The following is a 13,838-nucleotide window of genomic DNA, read 5'->3' as shown; positions in this document are numbered from 1 at the left end:
TTATAACAATTGAACAACTTCTAAAAAAAGCCTTTTCATAGCAGCCAGTCTTTGACTTATGACAAAATTGGGATCAGAATTTCTATTGCTAGGTGATGTAGTCTGGATTACTTCACAATGGCAGTTACCATTGTTAACCAAATTCCAGGGTCATTAAACAAGGCAAATTCCTGCCATTTTCTTACAATGAATCAGTGGGGAAGCCATCAGGAAGTTGCTAGATTTTTAAAAAGTGTGAGGGGGAGGCAGCAGGCAAGTAAGTTGCTGGTGGCATCGGGAGAGGGCATGGTGAGAGATGCACCGTAAAGGTCTGGGAGGCTGTGACATGATGCAAAAGCCTATGTGGGAGATGCAGCATGGATTAGGGAGGGTGCGCAAAGGTGCAAGGGAGAAATTAGTCCAGCTATTTCTGATCTTCCCTGTCAGCTTCCCCAATGACTTTTTGGGGACGCTGGCAGGGAAGGTTGCAACTGCATGTGATTGTGGGATGCTGCAACCAATTGTAAGTGCAGGCTAGTTGGTCAATAATAATTTCTTTCATGGTCATAGGTCAAGGATTTCCTGCATATGCTAAACACGCTTCATACCACCCCAACATAGTTAAGAGTCAGTGGAATTACTTTAACAGTAAAGAGTTTAAAAATTAGCATGGGTTGCTTTTCACAATTTTTTGCAGTGTAAAATCTTCATAAGATCCATTTGATTCCAAAGTTCTTTTTCTAACAAGCAGGTTAAATCAACAAATTGTTCATCCCTGGCAGCTCATGTCATCCATTTCAGCCCTTAAAAAAGACATAACACTGTAATCTAATTAATGTTGCTACATCTTTTATTTACAGAAGAATTCCAAGCCAGTTGTTAATTATTTTCTAGATTGGTGTACTTCTGTTCAGAAAAAAAAAGTTTTTAAAAAGTCACCATGTAGTTTGTTCCTGGGGGTTGACCCTTTCCTATGCCTCTCTCGTGGAAGGTAGAATGAAAGCTTTTTAGTTCTATGTTTTGATAGCACCGACCTTACTCACATCAGGGAGCCCGGAGTTCAAAAGAAAATAATGTGTAACAGGACCTCCGGTCAAGAAAATCAAATGAGGATAAAGCTCTGCACTGGCCTAGGAAAACACCGGCATTGTTTACCTTGTTAAAGAGCTTTAATTAGATGTGATAGGAATTTTGCAGCTTGTCTGCTAAGCAACAGGAAATTGGGAACAACAAAAACTGCCAGTTTATTAGTGATAGTACACAAGGTTAATATTCAGAGGAAGAAAATACTCACTTAAAAAGAAAGTAATTTTAAAATAACTTTAATTTTAAAATCACTTTCCATGGTTTTGAGCCATGGAAAATGAAAAAGTAAAAAGAAAGGACTAGAGAATTCATACTTGGAAATATAACAATAGCTATTTTTTCTGCCTGTTGTATGAGTTCAGTGCCTTTATTTTTCATGATTTGGCCATGCATATGTCTGACCCACTGAAGTATTGATTCCCTATTAAACAAAACAATTTTTACTTCAAAGACTAAATTCTCAACATTATTCATCCAGGGTTGTTGAAAAAAGCCTAAATGTGTTAGATCTGGGCAAACTGTTTTATTTTTTATTTAAAGTAGAAAATACATTTCTACATCATTAATCAATGAACTGGAAATTGTTGCAGTATAAATTTAATATATGTACTGAATAAACTGCATATGAAATTTTAAAAAATAGTCTATACATCTGTCTATAATTTCTTTGACATCTTTAAGGTAAGTTTCTAAGCTAATGCATTTTCTTAGAAAACTTGATGTTTGACTTACAATTTTTAAAATGTGACTCCTTATAAACTATTCTAGAGGGAGCTGTTCTCACAGTTTAAAAAGAAAATAAAAATTACATTTCTGAGAAGGTTACATTTTCCTTCATGATATAACTGCAAGTTTACACATCAAAATTCTGATCAATGGGAAATGGGGACACATAAACCAAATCTGTACAGAAGACAAAGCAGAATTTATTTTATGTAATTTAGAATGCAACCTAAACAGTATTTCAAGTTTATTTATAACTAGCTACTATGTAACTTATATATATATTTCTTTCTTGAATTTTTAAATTCTACATAAAGGATTAATACTGTCCAGTATTTCTCCAGATAATCATAAGGTCTTCGAAGAATGTAAAGGACCTGTGTGATTTACTTCTACATACTATTGTTTAAAGGGAGGCAATGGCTCAGTGGCTAAGACGCTGAGCTTGTCAATCAGAAAGGTCAGCAGTTCAGTGGATTGAATCCCTAGAGCCACATAACGGAGTAAGCTCCCATTAGTTGTCCCAGCTTCTGCCAACCTAGCAGTTCAAAAGCATGTAAAAATGCAAGTAGAAAAATAGGAACCACTTTAGTGGGAAGATAACAGTGTTCCGTGCGCCTTCGGCGTTTAGTCATGCCAGTCACATGACCACGGAGACATCTTCGGACAGCACTGGCTCTTCGACTTTGAAACAGAGATGAGCACCGCCCCCTAAAGTTGGGAACGACTAGCACATATGTGCAAGGGGAACCTTTATTTTTACCTCTACCTTTACTATTGTTTGAACAAATTTTGTACCCTACTTGGATACTCTAGGGCTTAATAGTACTGTATATAACTGTTTTAAATCACTCTTATTGTGATTAAACCTGTGGTTTCCAGAATTTAAGATGTAATAATTTACTCCACCAATAAAGTAAAATATGATATGCTATTAGATCTTTCCCAATAAAGCAAAATATTTTTATATTGGGATTATTGGGAACAGAACCCATTATCTTTATGAAAAATAATAGAAAAAGAACTGCAAAGAACAGTTACTGGATAGATACTGAACTTGGAATGTTGGTAAAAGAATTATTTTGAGAATCTTTTGAAATGTTTCAAATATCGAATTAGGACACTTTGTATATTTATTTGTATATTTTTCTCTACTCCTCCTTGAAGATATCTTCTGGCTCAGTAATATTCCTAGTTGTCCTTGCATGCGGTGCTGTTTGAGATCTCAAAGATTACATTCAAGTCGGGGAATGGGAAGGCTACTCCAAAATCTTTATCTTTTCCTAAATGTTTAATGGTTTGATTTGGAGGTGTCTTTCAGATCAACATTGTGGTGAAGCATCCAAACTTCCAACTCTTTTCAGCTTCGTTTTCTTTACTTACTGTAAAATATCCTTCAGGGAATATATAATAGGAAGTATGCATAATTTGAAAGAGAAGTACTTTTATGTAGTACTGGATCTTTTTCATTCAGATTTAGACTATTCCAAAACATATTTAAGTCAATACATTCTTGATATAACACAAACAGCTGCTCAGCCATAATATAACATTAAATCAGAACCACTCTAGATCAAAATACATTTTGTATTTGTTTATTTTTTTAAAAAAAATTATATTTTGCCTTTCAGTAGGTGAGTATTCAAGCCACCTAATAAAGTATAGACACCCAAAAGCAGATACAAAAAGTTAAAAACACAGGTCAAAATTAACACTATAATACATACTAACATATTTTAATAATTAAAGCCTGGTGAAAGAGAGGAGTCTTGACAGATTTCCTAAATACTGAGGGACTTAAAGCCAAATTCAGCTTACAAAGCAGGGCATTCTATTAGCTGGGAGCAAAGGAGGCTCTCTGATGTGCCAAAAAATCAGGCATCAGCATAAGGGACATATTCTAAAAGCTTGTCTGGCAAATAAAGACATCTGCACACCTTTGTAATCCCTGAGATCAAAGTTTTCAAAGTTAAGGTGCAGATTCCACATAATTTTCTGTGGCACACAATAGTATTTTGCAGGTAGGCATAATGCCCAGTAAGCCAGGACATTGAGTGCAGCATTGGAAAAAAGTATCAGTAGCCTGGCAGTTTATCAGTGAACCTAATAGGTATTCCATTGGTGTGATCTTGAAGTTTCTCATTTTGAGGAGTCCCTCATTCTGGGAACCTTCACCCATTCTCACATTTTATGAGGTACTGTTTTTGATGCAGTACTTTGGCAGATAAAGCAAAGAGTCGAGAATGGGCCAGGGGAGATATTCTGGAAGCACTGGCTGCCCAAAGTAGGAAGGAAGCTTGGATGCCACTTGAGCAGAGTCTACTACAAAGAAAAACTCAAAGATTTATGCTGTAATCTGGGAGTATTTTGGCCCAAAGAGCCACTGTAGTTTTGCTCCAGTATTTGTCTGCCCATAGTTTAAATTATTTTATTAGGTGCTTGAATGCTTACCGGGTTTATTTGATAATTGATAATGGCATTTTAATTTCTTTGTTTGTTATTCTTTGTTATTTTGTTGTAATTTACCCTTAATCTATCAGAACTAAAATGGGTTAGAAACATTCTACAATAAATAGATTATAATTATAAAATATATTTATAATTAATAAACCAAATATTGGTGCTCTAGCTAAGTTTGACTGCTATAAAGAACCAAAATAAAATTGATTTTTTGTATCTCTGATTTGCAATGTTTTACCATTGTTATTTTTAACTTAATACATCTATGTTCAATGGCATACCATGATACTCTCCATTTTCTTCATTTGTTTTACATTCTAAACACATTTGTACCAATGTATAAAATAGTATTGTGCTCTTGAGCCTAATGAGCCTTCTTGTCTTCAAGAAGCATTTGAGTATTTCAATTGGAGATATCTAAATTAAATTACTAGGTGCCATCAAGTTGATGTTCAATTCTGACTGGTCATTTAGATAGATTTTCTCAGAGAAGTTTAAAAGCATCAATATTCTTTCTATGCTGCTTCTTCTAAGTCCAATTTCACTTCCATATAGTGTCATATGCCAGCATTTAAATATCTATTGCAGGGGTGTCAAACTGGAGGCCCATAGCCAGATGCATTATGCACAGGTCACGCCCACCCTGGCTCCATAAAGGCAAAAATGTCAGGATGCATCACGTGACTTGATCAAGTTTGACATCTGTGATCTGTTGCGAAGCCTTCATTGCTGCTATGTGGTGTATTTCTTGAGGGCTGGTTCCTTTAATGTTGATAGTTGACCCTGAAAGGCAGAAGCTATCTATTACTTCAATATCTTGATTGTCAATTCCTAAGACTGACTGCTGTATCTGTTGTCATTACTTTAATCTTCTTTACATTTAATCTTCCACTGAGTTCCATTGAGATCATTACATTGTAATCAGTATTGCACAAATTATTGATATTTCTTCCTCTAATTTTAAAACCCCACATAGCTTTCTTCCATATATATTCTGCATATAGATTAAATAAAGTGACAGTATAGAGCAGGGGTGACAAACTCATGGCATCACATTGTCATCACGTGACTTATCACGACTTTTTCCCCTTTCACTAAAACAGGTTGGCGTAGCCAGTGCATGATGCATCCAGCCCGCGGGCCACAAGATTGATACCCCTGATATAGAGTCTCGTCTCACCTCTTTGCCAACCCCAATATCTGGGTTGTCTGTTCACTATGTTTTGGCTATATTGTAGCATCTTGGTTTGACCCATACCACTCATGTTGACAGAGGAGGCATGCTGTGGATCCCAATTATTTTTGCTTGTGGTGTTTAGGCGATCCAGGAAGGGGCGCAACTGACGTACCAGGCGAACCTGGTAAAAGCCCCCCCTGGTCACAGCCATCAGGTGTTCTTCTAAACTAAGCCACATGTCCAGGATGACTCCCAGATTGCGGGGCCTCTCTGAGGGGGCTAAAATTTTTCCCCCTATCATCAAAAATGGAACAAGATGCACAAATCGGGATGATGGAAACCACAGCCACTCAGTTTTGGAGGGATTGAGCTTGAACCTGTTCCTCCCCATCCAGATCCACACAGCCTCCAGGCATCGGGACATCACATCGAGGGCATCGTTTGGGTGGTTTGGGGTAGAGATGAAAAGTTGGGTATCATCAGCATATTGATGATACCATACCCCAAAACTATGGATGATCTCACCCAGCGGTTTCATATATATGTTGAACAGGAGGGGTGAGAGAACCGACCCCTGGGGCACCCCGCAAGTGACGTTCCTCGGGGTCAATCCCTGCCCTCCAGTCAACACAAACTGTGACTGATCCGACAGGTAAACGTTCTCCCCCACTCCCAACCCTCCAAGTTGTCACAGTAGGATACCATGGTCGATGGTATTGAAAGCCACCAAGAGGTCTAATAGGACCAGGACAGAGGAGCAGCCCCTGTCCCGGGCCCGCCAGAGATCATTGACTAATGCGACCAATGCGTCTCTGTGCTGTACCCGGGCCTGAAACCTGATTGAAATGGATCCAGGTAGACAGCTTCATCCAGGTACTGGGGAAGCTGATGTGCTACCACACTCTCGACAACCTTCCGGCAGAAACTGAAGACTCACCTGTTCCGACTGGCTGGTCTGGCATAATTCTTAACGTCTACCTCCTGGCATATATATTTCCTACTGGTTTTTTAGGGGACTTAATTTTATAAGACACTGGGGTTTTAAACTTTGTATATTTTAAATTATTTATTTAGCAATTACAGTTCTGTCTATTTTATCCTCCTCTTATTTATGTATTTATCCATTTAATAATTTTAAATTGTTATTATGTATGATGTTTTTGATATGGACTGTACACCGCCCCGAGTCCCTTTTGGGAGAGGGGGCGGTCTAGAAGTGCTAATTAAATTAAATTAAATTAAACCTTCACTACAAAGCAAAGGTTGGAGACAGGACGATAGTTGGCTAAAGAAGCTGGGTCCAGGGAAGGCTTCTTAAGGAGGGGCCTCACCACTGCCTCCTTCAAGGCGGTGGGAAAGAACCTCTCTCTCAATGAAGCATTGGTAATCACCTGGAGCCAGCCTCGTGTCACCTCCCGGGAAGCCGAAACTAACCAAGAAGGACATGGGTCCAGCACACAAGTGGCAGCACTGAGTCGCCCCATAATCCTGTCCATGCCCTCGGGGGTCACAGGGTCAAACTCATCCCAGATTGTCTCCCCAAGATTCATCCCCGTCGACTCGCCTGAATCTACCTAGTCAGAGTCCAAGCCTGTCCGGATCTGAGCGATTTTATCCTGCAGATACTGAACAAATTCTTCAGCTCTACCCTGCAAGGGGTCTTTCCCAGTTCCTTGGTTAAGTAAGGAGCGGGTTATGTTCCTTGGTTAAGTAAGGAGTGGGTTACATTCCTTGGTTAAGTAAGGAGTGGGTCACCCTAAACAGGGCGGTGGGCAGTTATCTGCAGACGCGATAAGATTGGAAAAGGCGCCGGGCCGGAACCATCTAGTTGGTTCTGCCTTCCTGCGGTGAGGGGTAGCAGTATGGAAGTCAAGCCTGATGAGGAAATGATCAGACCATGACAAGGGTTGAATAGAAATATCCCCTAAATCTAGATCATTCATCCACTGCCCAGAGACAAAAATCAGGTCGAGCGTGTGTCCCCTATTATGGGTGGGGTCTTGAATTAACTGAGTTAGGTCCATAGCCATCATGGAAGCCATGAACTCCCGAGCTGACTTGGATGTCTCGCCAAAGGAAGGCAGATTGAAATCCCCCAGGATCATAAGCCTGGGGAAATCAACTGCATGAATAATACTAACCAGTTTAGGAAGAGTCACAACCTATGCTGAACTCTGGTACAAAGACATCATAGTTACAATTTTCAAACCAAATTCCAGGAATACCTCAGATTTAAATATGCTGTTGACAGGGAAATGCAATCCCATCCTAAACATTTCAGTTTCTCAATCTATTTTTTGGTTGTCACTTGCATAATTTCCAAACCTTATAAAAACTAATTTTACAACAGTATCTACTGCTTCTTTAACCCTGCATGATTAACATCACTCCAGGGGGTAATTTGATTAGAGCCCAACGATATGATTATATGATGATTTTGTCAATAAAAAGAGGACTTGATCTCCTTCCTCTATCTTTTTTTCCATTTTTCATCCCATAAATTCTTATTCCTGGAATGGTTTTCATTCTATATATTTAGTATTGGCTCTGGCTTATATAAAGATTGACAGATTAATTGATCGTTCTCCTAATCATTCCCACTGTCTTTTTCTGGAGTGTTCAGGCTTAGCATTTTTTAATATAGAATAATGGTATTGAGAAACCAAACCTTTTAAAATCTATGAAACCTAAGTAGGATAAAGTAAATTCATAAAAAAATTGTTCTTTTAATGATAGATAAATGTTATTTAGGTTTTTTTTCTTCTCTCATTTTATTTTATTTTATTTTATTTTATTTCCTTTATGTTTTATCATGTATATGCAATAAGCATTCAAGAAAAACAAATATTCTTGGAAAGCATTTTTGCAGAATGTTTTAAGTTGGTATGATAATTATCCAGGACTATTTTAAAAAATATGTCAAATAAACCGGTGATACCTGTCTTCAGATGTTGTTTAGGTTCAGAATCATACTATCTATTCACTGTTTTTAAATATGCAAGATATTGTTTTGATATGTGGTTTTTTTTAACAGGTAGAATGGATAGAACAACAAATTGTAAAAATAAGGAGAAAGAGAGATTACAAACCGGGTAGCATCCAGTCCATATATTTTAATGATCCTAAATGGCAAAGTATGTGGTACATGGTAAGTTCATATAAGTTAATATTTGCACAGAATTCTGGCATATTAAACACACTTGTCTTCATGCAACTTGTTTAGTAACAATAATAAATATTTGAAACCAAAATGTTTGATGTTGCTAAGTTAAATGTACTCTTATAGTCCTGTAAATTAAATGTTATCATAGTAATTGCATTTTGAATATCTATTTAATATTTCAGACCAAAATTGCATGTATTTGTTATAATACATTTAAGTACTGCTTATTTCAAAAAGGAATATACTTAATTTACCAAGTGTTTTTCTATAGTAAATTTGGCAGCTAAAGATCAAAACTGAATTTGTTTCTTATGTTACAATACTTTTACATCCTATGATATATGGGTAATGAAGTTAAATTAAATATTAAATATTGTTATGTAATTTTTACAATTTCCTCAAAAACTTCTAAATCAAAATGAGTAACAAAATATGCATTATGTGTAATTAATATTTTATACTAGATCAGGGATTTTTTTCTTTCCAAAATTATGTGTGATTTGGGAAAATTGGGTGATCTTACACTTGCTGATCAGATTAAAAGAGGCTGCTGAAAAAAGTAGCATAAAGTGCAAGTAGAAGTATTTTTATCATTTCTTCCAGGCATCAATTCAGTCCTCTTTCTCGTCTGAATGATTTGTACATTTAATGTCCTAAATATATGAGAGTAGCCTACAATATAAACTTAATTTTATTTTCTAACTCTTATCTGTGTGTTCTTTTGTGCAAGTAACCAGCCTCAGGAGAACTTCATTATAAAAGTTATTTTCCTAATTGTTTCCTTTTCCATTCCTTAACACTATCTGCTGTCCAAAAATCATTACTCCATTCTCCATCCTGATTTTCTTCATTTGGAGTACTGGAAAGAAAATGTGGGGATGCCCTTATCTACTTTATGCTGGTGATGTCTTGTGTTGTGTAATGAGTGGAAGATATATGAACATGTGGCTCAATTAATTTGTAAATGGGATGTTTTATTTTACAGAGAGTTAATTGCATTTAGTAGTTACTGATTCAATGCATTAAAAATACCTTTTATCTTGGCCTGAATTTCCTTATTTTGGAAAGTGGCGTGCTGGTTGACAGGCATACATTCACACATGCACATACACATATACATTGACAAATTTATATGAATGCTGCACTTACTAAGCAGGAATAAGAAGTCTCCAGACTGGTTTCAGCTATAGTTGACAACCCTAAGTTGACAGGATGAGAAAACTGGGAATTACATAGGATTTTTTTTTGAGGGAGGAGTCCCATTCTTTCATTTTGCAGATATTATCTTAAACTCAATGCCATTCTTTTGAATACAAGTATTGCCATTTGATTATAGCTTTGCAGATGAATTAAGAAAATTTCTCAAACAAACAAATCTAAATCTGGATTTTATTTGGTCCAGCACTGTTTGATTAATTCTTGCAGTTTATGTTATTTTTATCAACTGTCCTCAAATCCCTAATTTGGAATATTGCTTGGATACAAAAAGGAATTGGAAGAAGGGGAACAAAAAAGAAAACAAACCCTGTGCTAATAAGAGAGAAGTTATATTTTTAAGTGTGGAACCTAATCCTGGTTTGAAGTTAGCACTATTTATGAAAAATAGAATGTGTCATTTAAGGGATGCTTTTATATTTAGTTATGGATGATACGCAACAATGGCAACTAAAGGGTTTTTTAAATATTTTTTTAATTTTCAAAACAAACACAACACAAAGAATCTTCCTTTTTTTACATACTGTAGAAAGTATATCAGTTGGTTTCAAAAGACTTTCATGCATGTCTTCCACAGTCATCAACCATAATTCATATTAACTCAAGTATTTTAACTCAGATATTTATACATGTTACTATCATCATACATCCATTTTCATTTGACTATAATTGTTTAAACGTCCTTCATCATAAAATATACCAAGATTTAATACATAACCATACATACTGGCATTTCATTTACTATTTCTAAAATCCTCCAATAACACTGAATCCTTATGTCCTATTCTAACTAAACATCCATAATATCTAGTAACAAAATTTTCTAATCCTCCTTTCTAAATCACTGTTTACAATTTACATCCAGTTTCCTTATGTTGTACCCATACATATGTATGTATGTATGTATGTATGTATGTATGTATGTATGTCTGTCTGTCTGTGTGTGTGTGTGTGTATATATATATGTTGTATTTGTACTGATAAATAAATAAAGGGAGACTAGTATAGATCTATTTCGAGCTAATTAGCTCTCATCAGCTAGCCATACCCTTACTGGGATTTGAACCTGGGCTGTATTATATCTTAGGCAGGAGTCTTAGCCACTAAGCCACAGGCTCTCCTCCTTATCAGTTGAGCCAGGGAAATAGGTATGTATTTGTGTTACAACCCCCGGTATGCCTAAATATGGGAGGAAGGTCACTACTCCCTCTTTCTGTCCTTCGGCTCATCACAGAAGACCATGCAGGCAGAAAACCATATTTTTATTTTTAAAAGAAAGAGGGAGTAGTGACCTTCCTCCCATATTTAGGCATACCGGGGGTTGTAACACAAATACATACCTATTTCCCTGGCTCAACTGATAAGGAGGAGAGCCTGTGGCTTAGTGGCTAAGACTCCTGCCTAAGATATAATACAGCCCAGGTTCAAATCCCAGCAGTGACGTGCGGTGAGGTTTATGGCTGGTGAGGCTGGTGACATCATCAGGAAGGCGGGGAATGGGACCACGTGTGCTGGAGGCTCAGGCTGCCTCAGCCTCCAGCACACGTGATCCCATTCTCCGCCTTCCTGAGCGTGCTCCGTCGGCTCGCGCTCCGCAGTCCTTGAAAGCGACTGGGGAACGACGAGAACCTTCCTGCCTCTGCTGGACTTTGCGCGCTCCTCGTGACTGCATATTGCAGTCACGAGGAGCGCGCGAAATCCAGCAGAGGCAGGATGGTTCTCGTCATTCTCCAGTCGCTTTCGTGCCTTCGTCATCCGGGAGCGCCGACAACATTTCTGCCTCCGCCCTCTGCAGCTCCCGGGCGCGCCCGGACGGAGGTAGCCAGAATGGCGGCGAGGCAGTCCGCCGGGCGAGCAACCAAGGATCAGGCTGCCTCGCTCGCTCTTTCGTCTGCCCGGACCACATGAGCGTCGCTGTGGCTACCTCCGTCCGGGCGCGCCCGGGAGCTGCGGAGGGCGGAGGCAGAAATGTTGTTGGCGCTCCCGGATGACTGGGGAACCAGTGGCTTTCGTGCCCTCGTCATCCAGCAGCGCCGACAACATTTCTGCCTCCACCCTCCGCAGCTCCCGGGCGCGCCCGGACGGATGTATATAATATTATAATATTTCCCTGGCTCAACTGATAAGGAGGCGAGCCTGTGGCTTAGTGGCTAAGATTCCTGCCTAAGATATAATACAGCCCAGGTTCAAATCCCAGTAAGGGTATGGCTAGCTGATGAGAGCTAATTAGCTCGAAATAGATCTATACTAGTCTCCCTTTATTTATTTATCAGTACAAATACAACACAAATATAAAAAGGCAACATTAAAAATAAAAATATGGTTTTCTGCCTGCATGGTCTTCTGTGATGAGCCGAAGGACAGAAAGAGGGAGTAGTGACCTTCCTCCCATATTTAGGCATACCAGGGGTTGTAACACAAATACATACCTATTTCCCTGGCTCAACTGATAAGGAGGCGAGCCTGTGGCTTAGTGGCTAAGACTCCTGCCTAAGATATAACACAGCCCAGGTTCAAATCCCAGTAAGGGTATGGCTAGCTGATGAGAGCTAATTAGCTCGAATAGATCTATACTAGTCTCCCTTTATTTATTTATCAGTACAAATACAACATAGTATATAATATTATATACTATTATTTCATGAAGAGAGGTGAGGGTCTACACACACACACACACACACACACACACACACGTTGTTATCATTATCCCTCCTTTATTTGACTATATCCTGTATGATAACATTTTCCCCCTAATAATCAAGACTTAACTGAATCTAACTTAGTTCTTTTTTATTAACCTTTATATATAATCAAAAAGATTTCTAATCTTCCTTTCATGGGTACCATTCAATATTCATATCCAATTATTACTTATCATAACACTACACATGTATACATTATTATCATTATCAATTATTTATTTAACTATATCTATTGTCACTAAATTTCACTGTTTAACTAGTTTTAAATTATACACTTCCATCTATCAACCTGTATCTTTCCAGTAGAAAAACAGTCTCATGTCTTCTGCCATTTGTGGTCCTCTAATCATCTCCTTAATTAAATTTGTATGGACTCCTCTTAGCAACTCATTGCTTATAAAATCTCTCATGTAATTTCGATGCCCTTCTTCTGTTTCCTTAATCAGCTTATCTTTAATTGTCAGTAGTGTTATCAATGATGTTGCTAATAAAATTTTTCTCTTTAAATCCATAAATTCTTTTGTTTGTTCTTCTTCTGTGTCTTGCCATCTGGGGTAGAGTTCCTCTCCATTTAATTCCTCTTTTAGTATTCCACTCTTTCCATTTCCAGACACAAACCAATCACCATAAATATCAGCAGATTTAATTTCTTTATGGTCATTTTCCTCTTCAGTTTTTAGGATTCTCACCTCCACTTTTTCCACTTGATAAACATCTCCAACTTCTTCATCATATTTTACTGTTAGATGCTCTAAGTCTTCCAACTTCTTCTCCGTCCTCTCAAATGTGTTTGATATTTTCTGAATTTCTAAGAATATGTTTTGCAGAAACTTTATTTCTAGTGTAGATAATTTATGATTACAATTATAGCTACACTGGCTAGGAAGGGAAGTTAGAAACAAGGTAAATGTTATCAAAAATAACTTGGGTAGAAAGAACTTTTCCAAAGCAGATAACTCTTTAAAACAGCTTTGCCGAATTCTCAGTTGTGGTTGCTCAAAGCTCACACCAAGCCATATGAAGAAACCAGGAAGCACATGGCTTGATCTTGTAGATGGAAGAATTCAGCCTGTCTTCTTCAGCTTTCAGAAAATCAAAATAATCTAAATTAGAACATAAGAAATCACTTCTCTTGCTCTGGCTGCTAGCCAACCCAGAATGAATATAAGCAAATTAATTTGTTGTGCAACAGACATTTTATGCTTTACATTTTTCGCTTAAAAGATCTTAGTCCTGCTAAACGGTGCTTTTGAACAGATATGCACAGGTGCAATCTGCTTGGGGAAGAATATACTTTTTCCTGGTCTTTAGACATGAGCTCTTAACAATCATC

The 13,838-nt window shown here is 37.7% G+C and overlaps 1 protein-coding gene across 2 annotated transcripts in view; it reads left to right on the top strand.

Moving 5' to 3' along the window:
• Window positions 1–13,838, top strand: part of LOC309386537 (proprotein convertase subtilisin/kexin type 5-like) — a 151,256-nt gene that overhangs the window by 33,084 nt on the left and 104,334 nt on the right. For both annotated transcript variants that reach the window (XR_014174436.1, XM_081942026.1), the window contains exon 3: window positions 8,460–8,573. Coding sequence is in view for 1 of the 2 variants with exons in the window: in XM_081942026.1 (XP_081798152.1) it covers window positions 8,460–8,573 (114 nt within the window). In the remaining variant the exon portion in view is untranslated. The remainder of the gene's footprint in view (window positions 1–8,459; window positions 8,574–13,838) is intronic.

The sequence above is a fragment of the Natrix helvetica genome (genome assembly GCF_964273705.1).
Source record: "Natrix helvetica genome assembly, chromosome: 2".
Taxonomy (NCBI): domain Eukaryota; kingdom Metazoa; phylum Chordata; class Lepidosauria; order Squamata; family Natricidae; genus Natrix; species Natrix helvetica.
The sequence above is the reverse complement of the archived record's forward strand: the minus strand, read 5'-3'. Positions and strand labels throughout refer to the sequence as shown.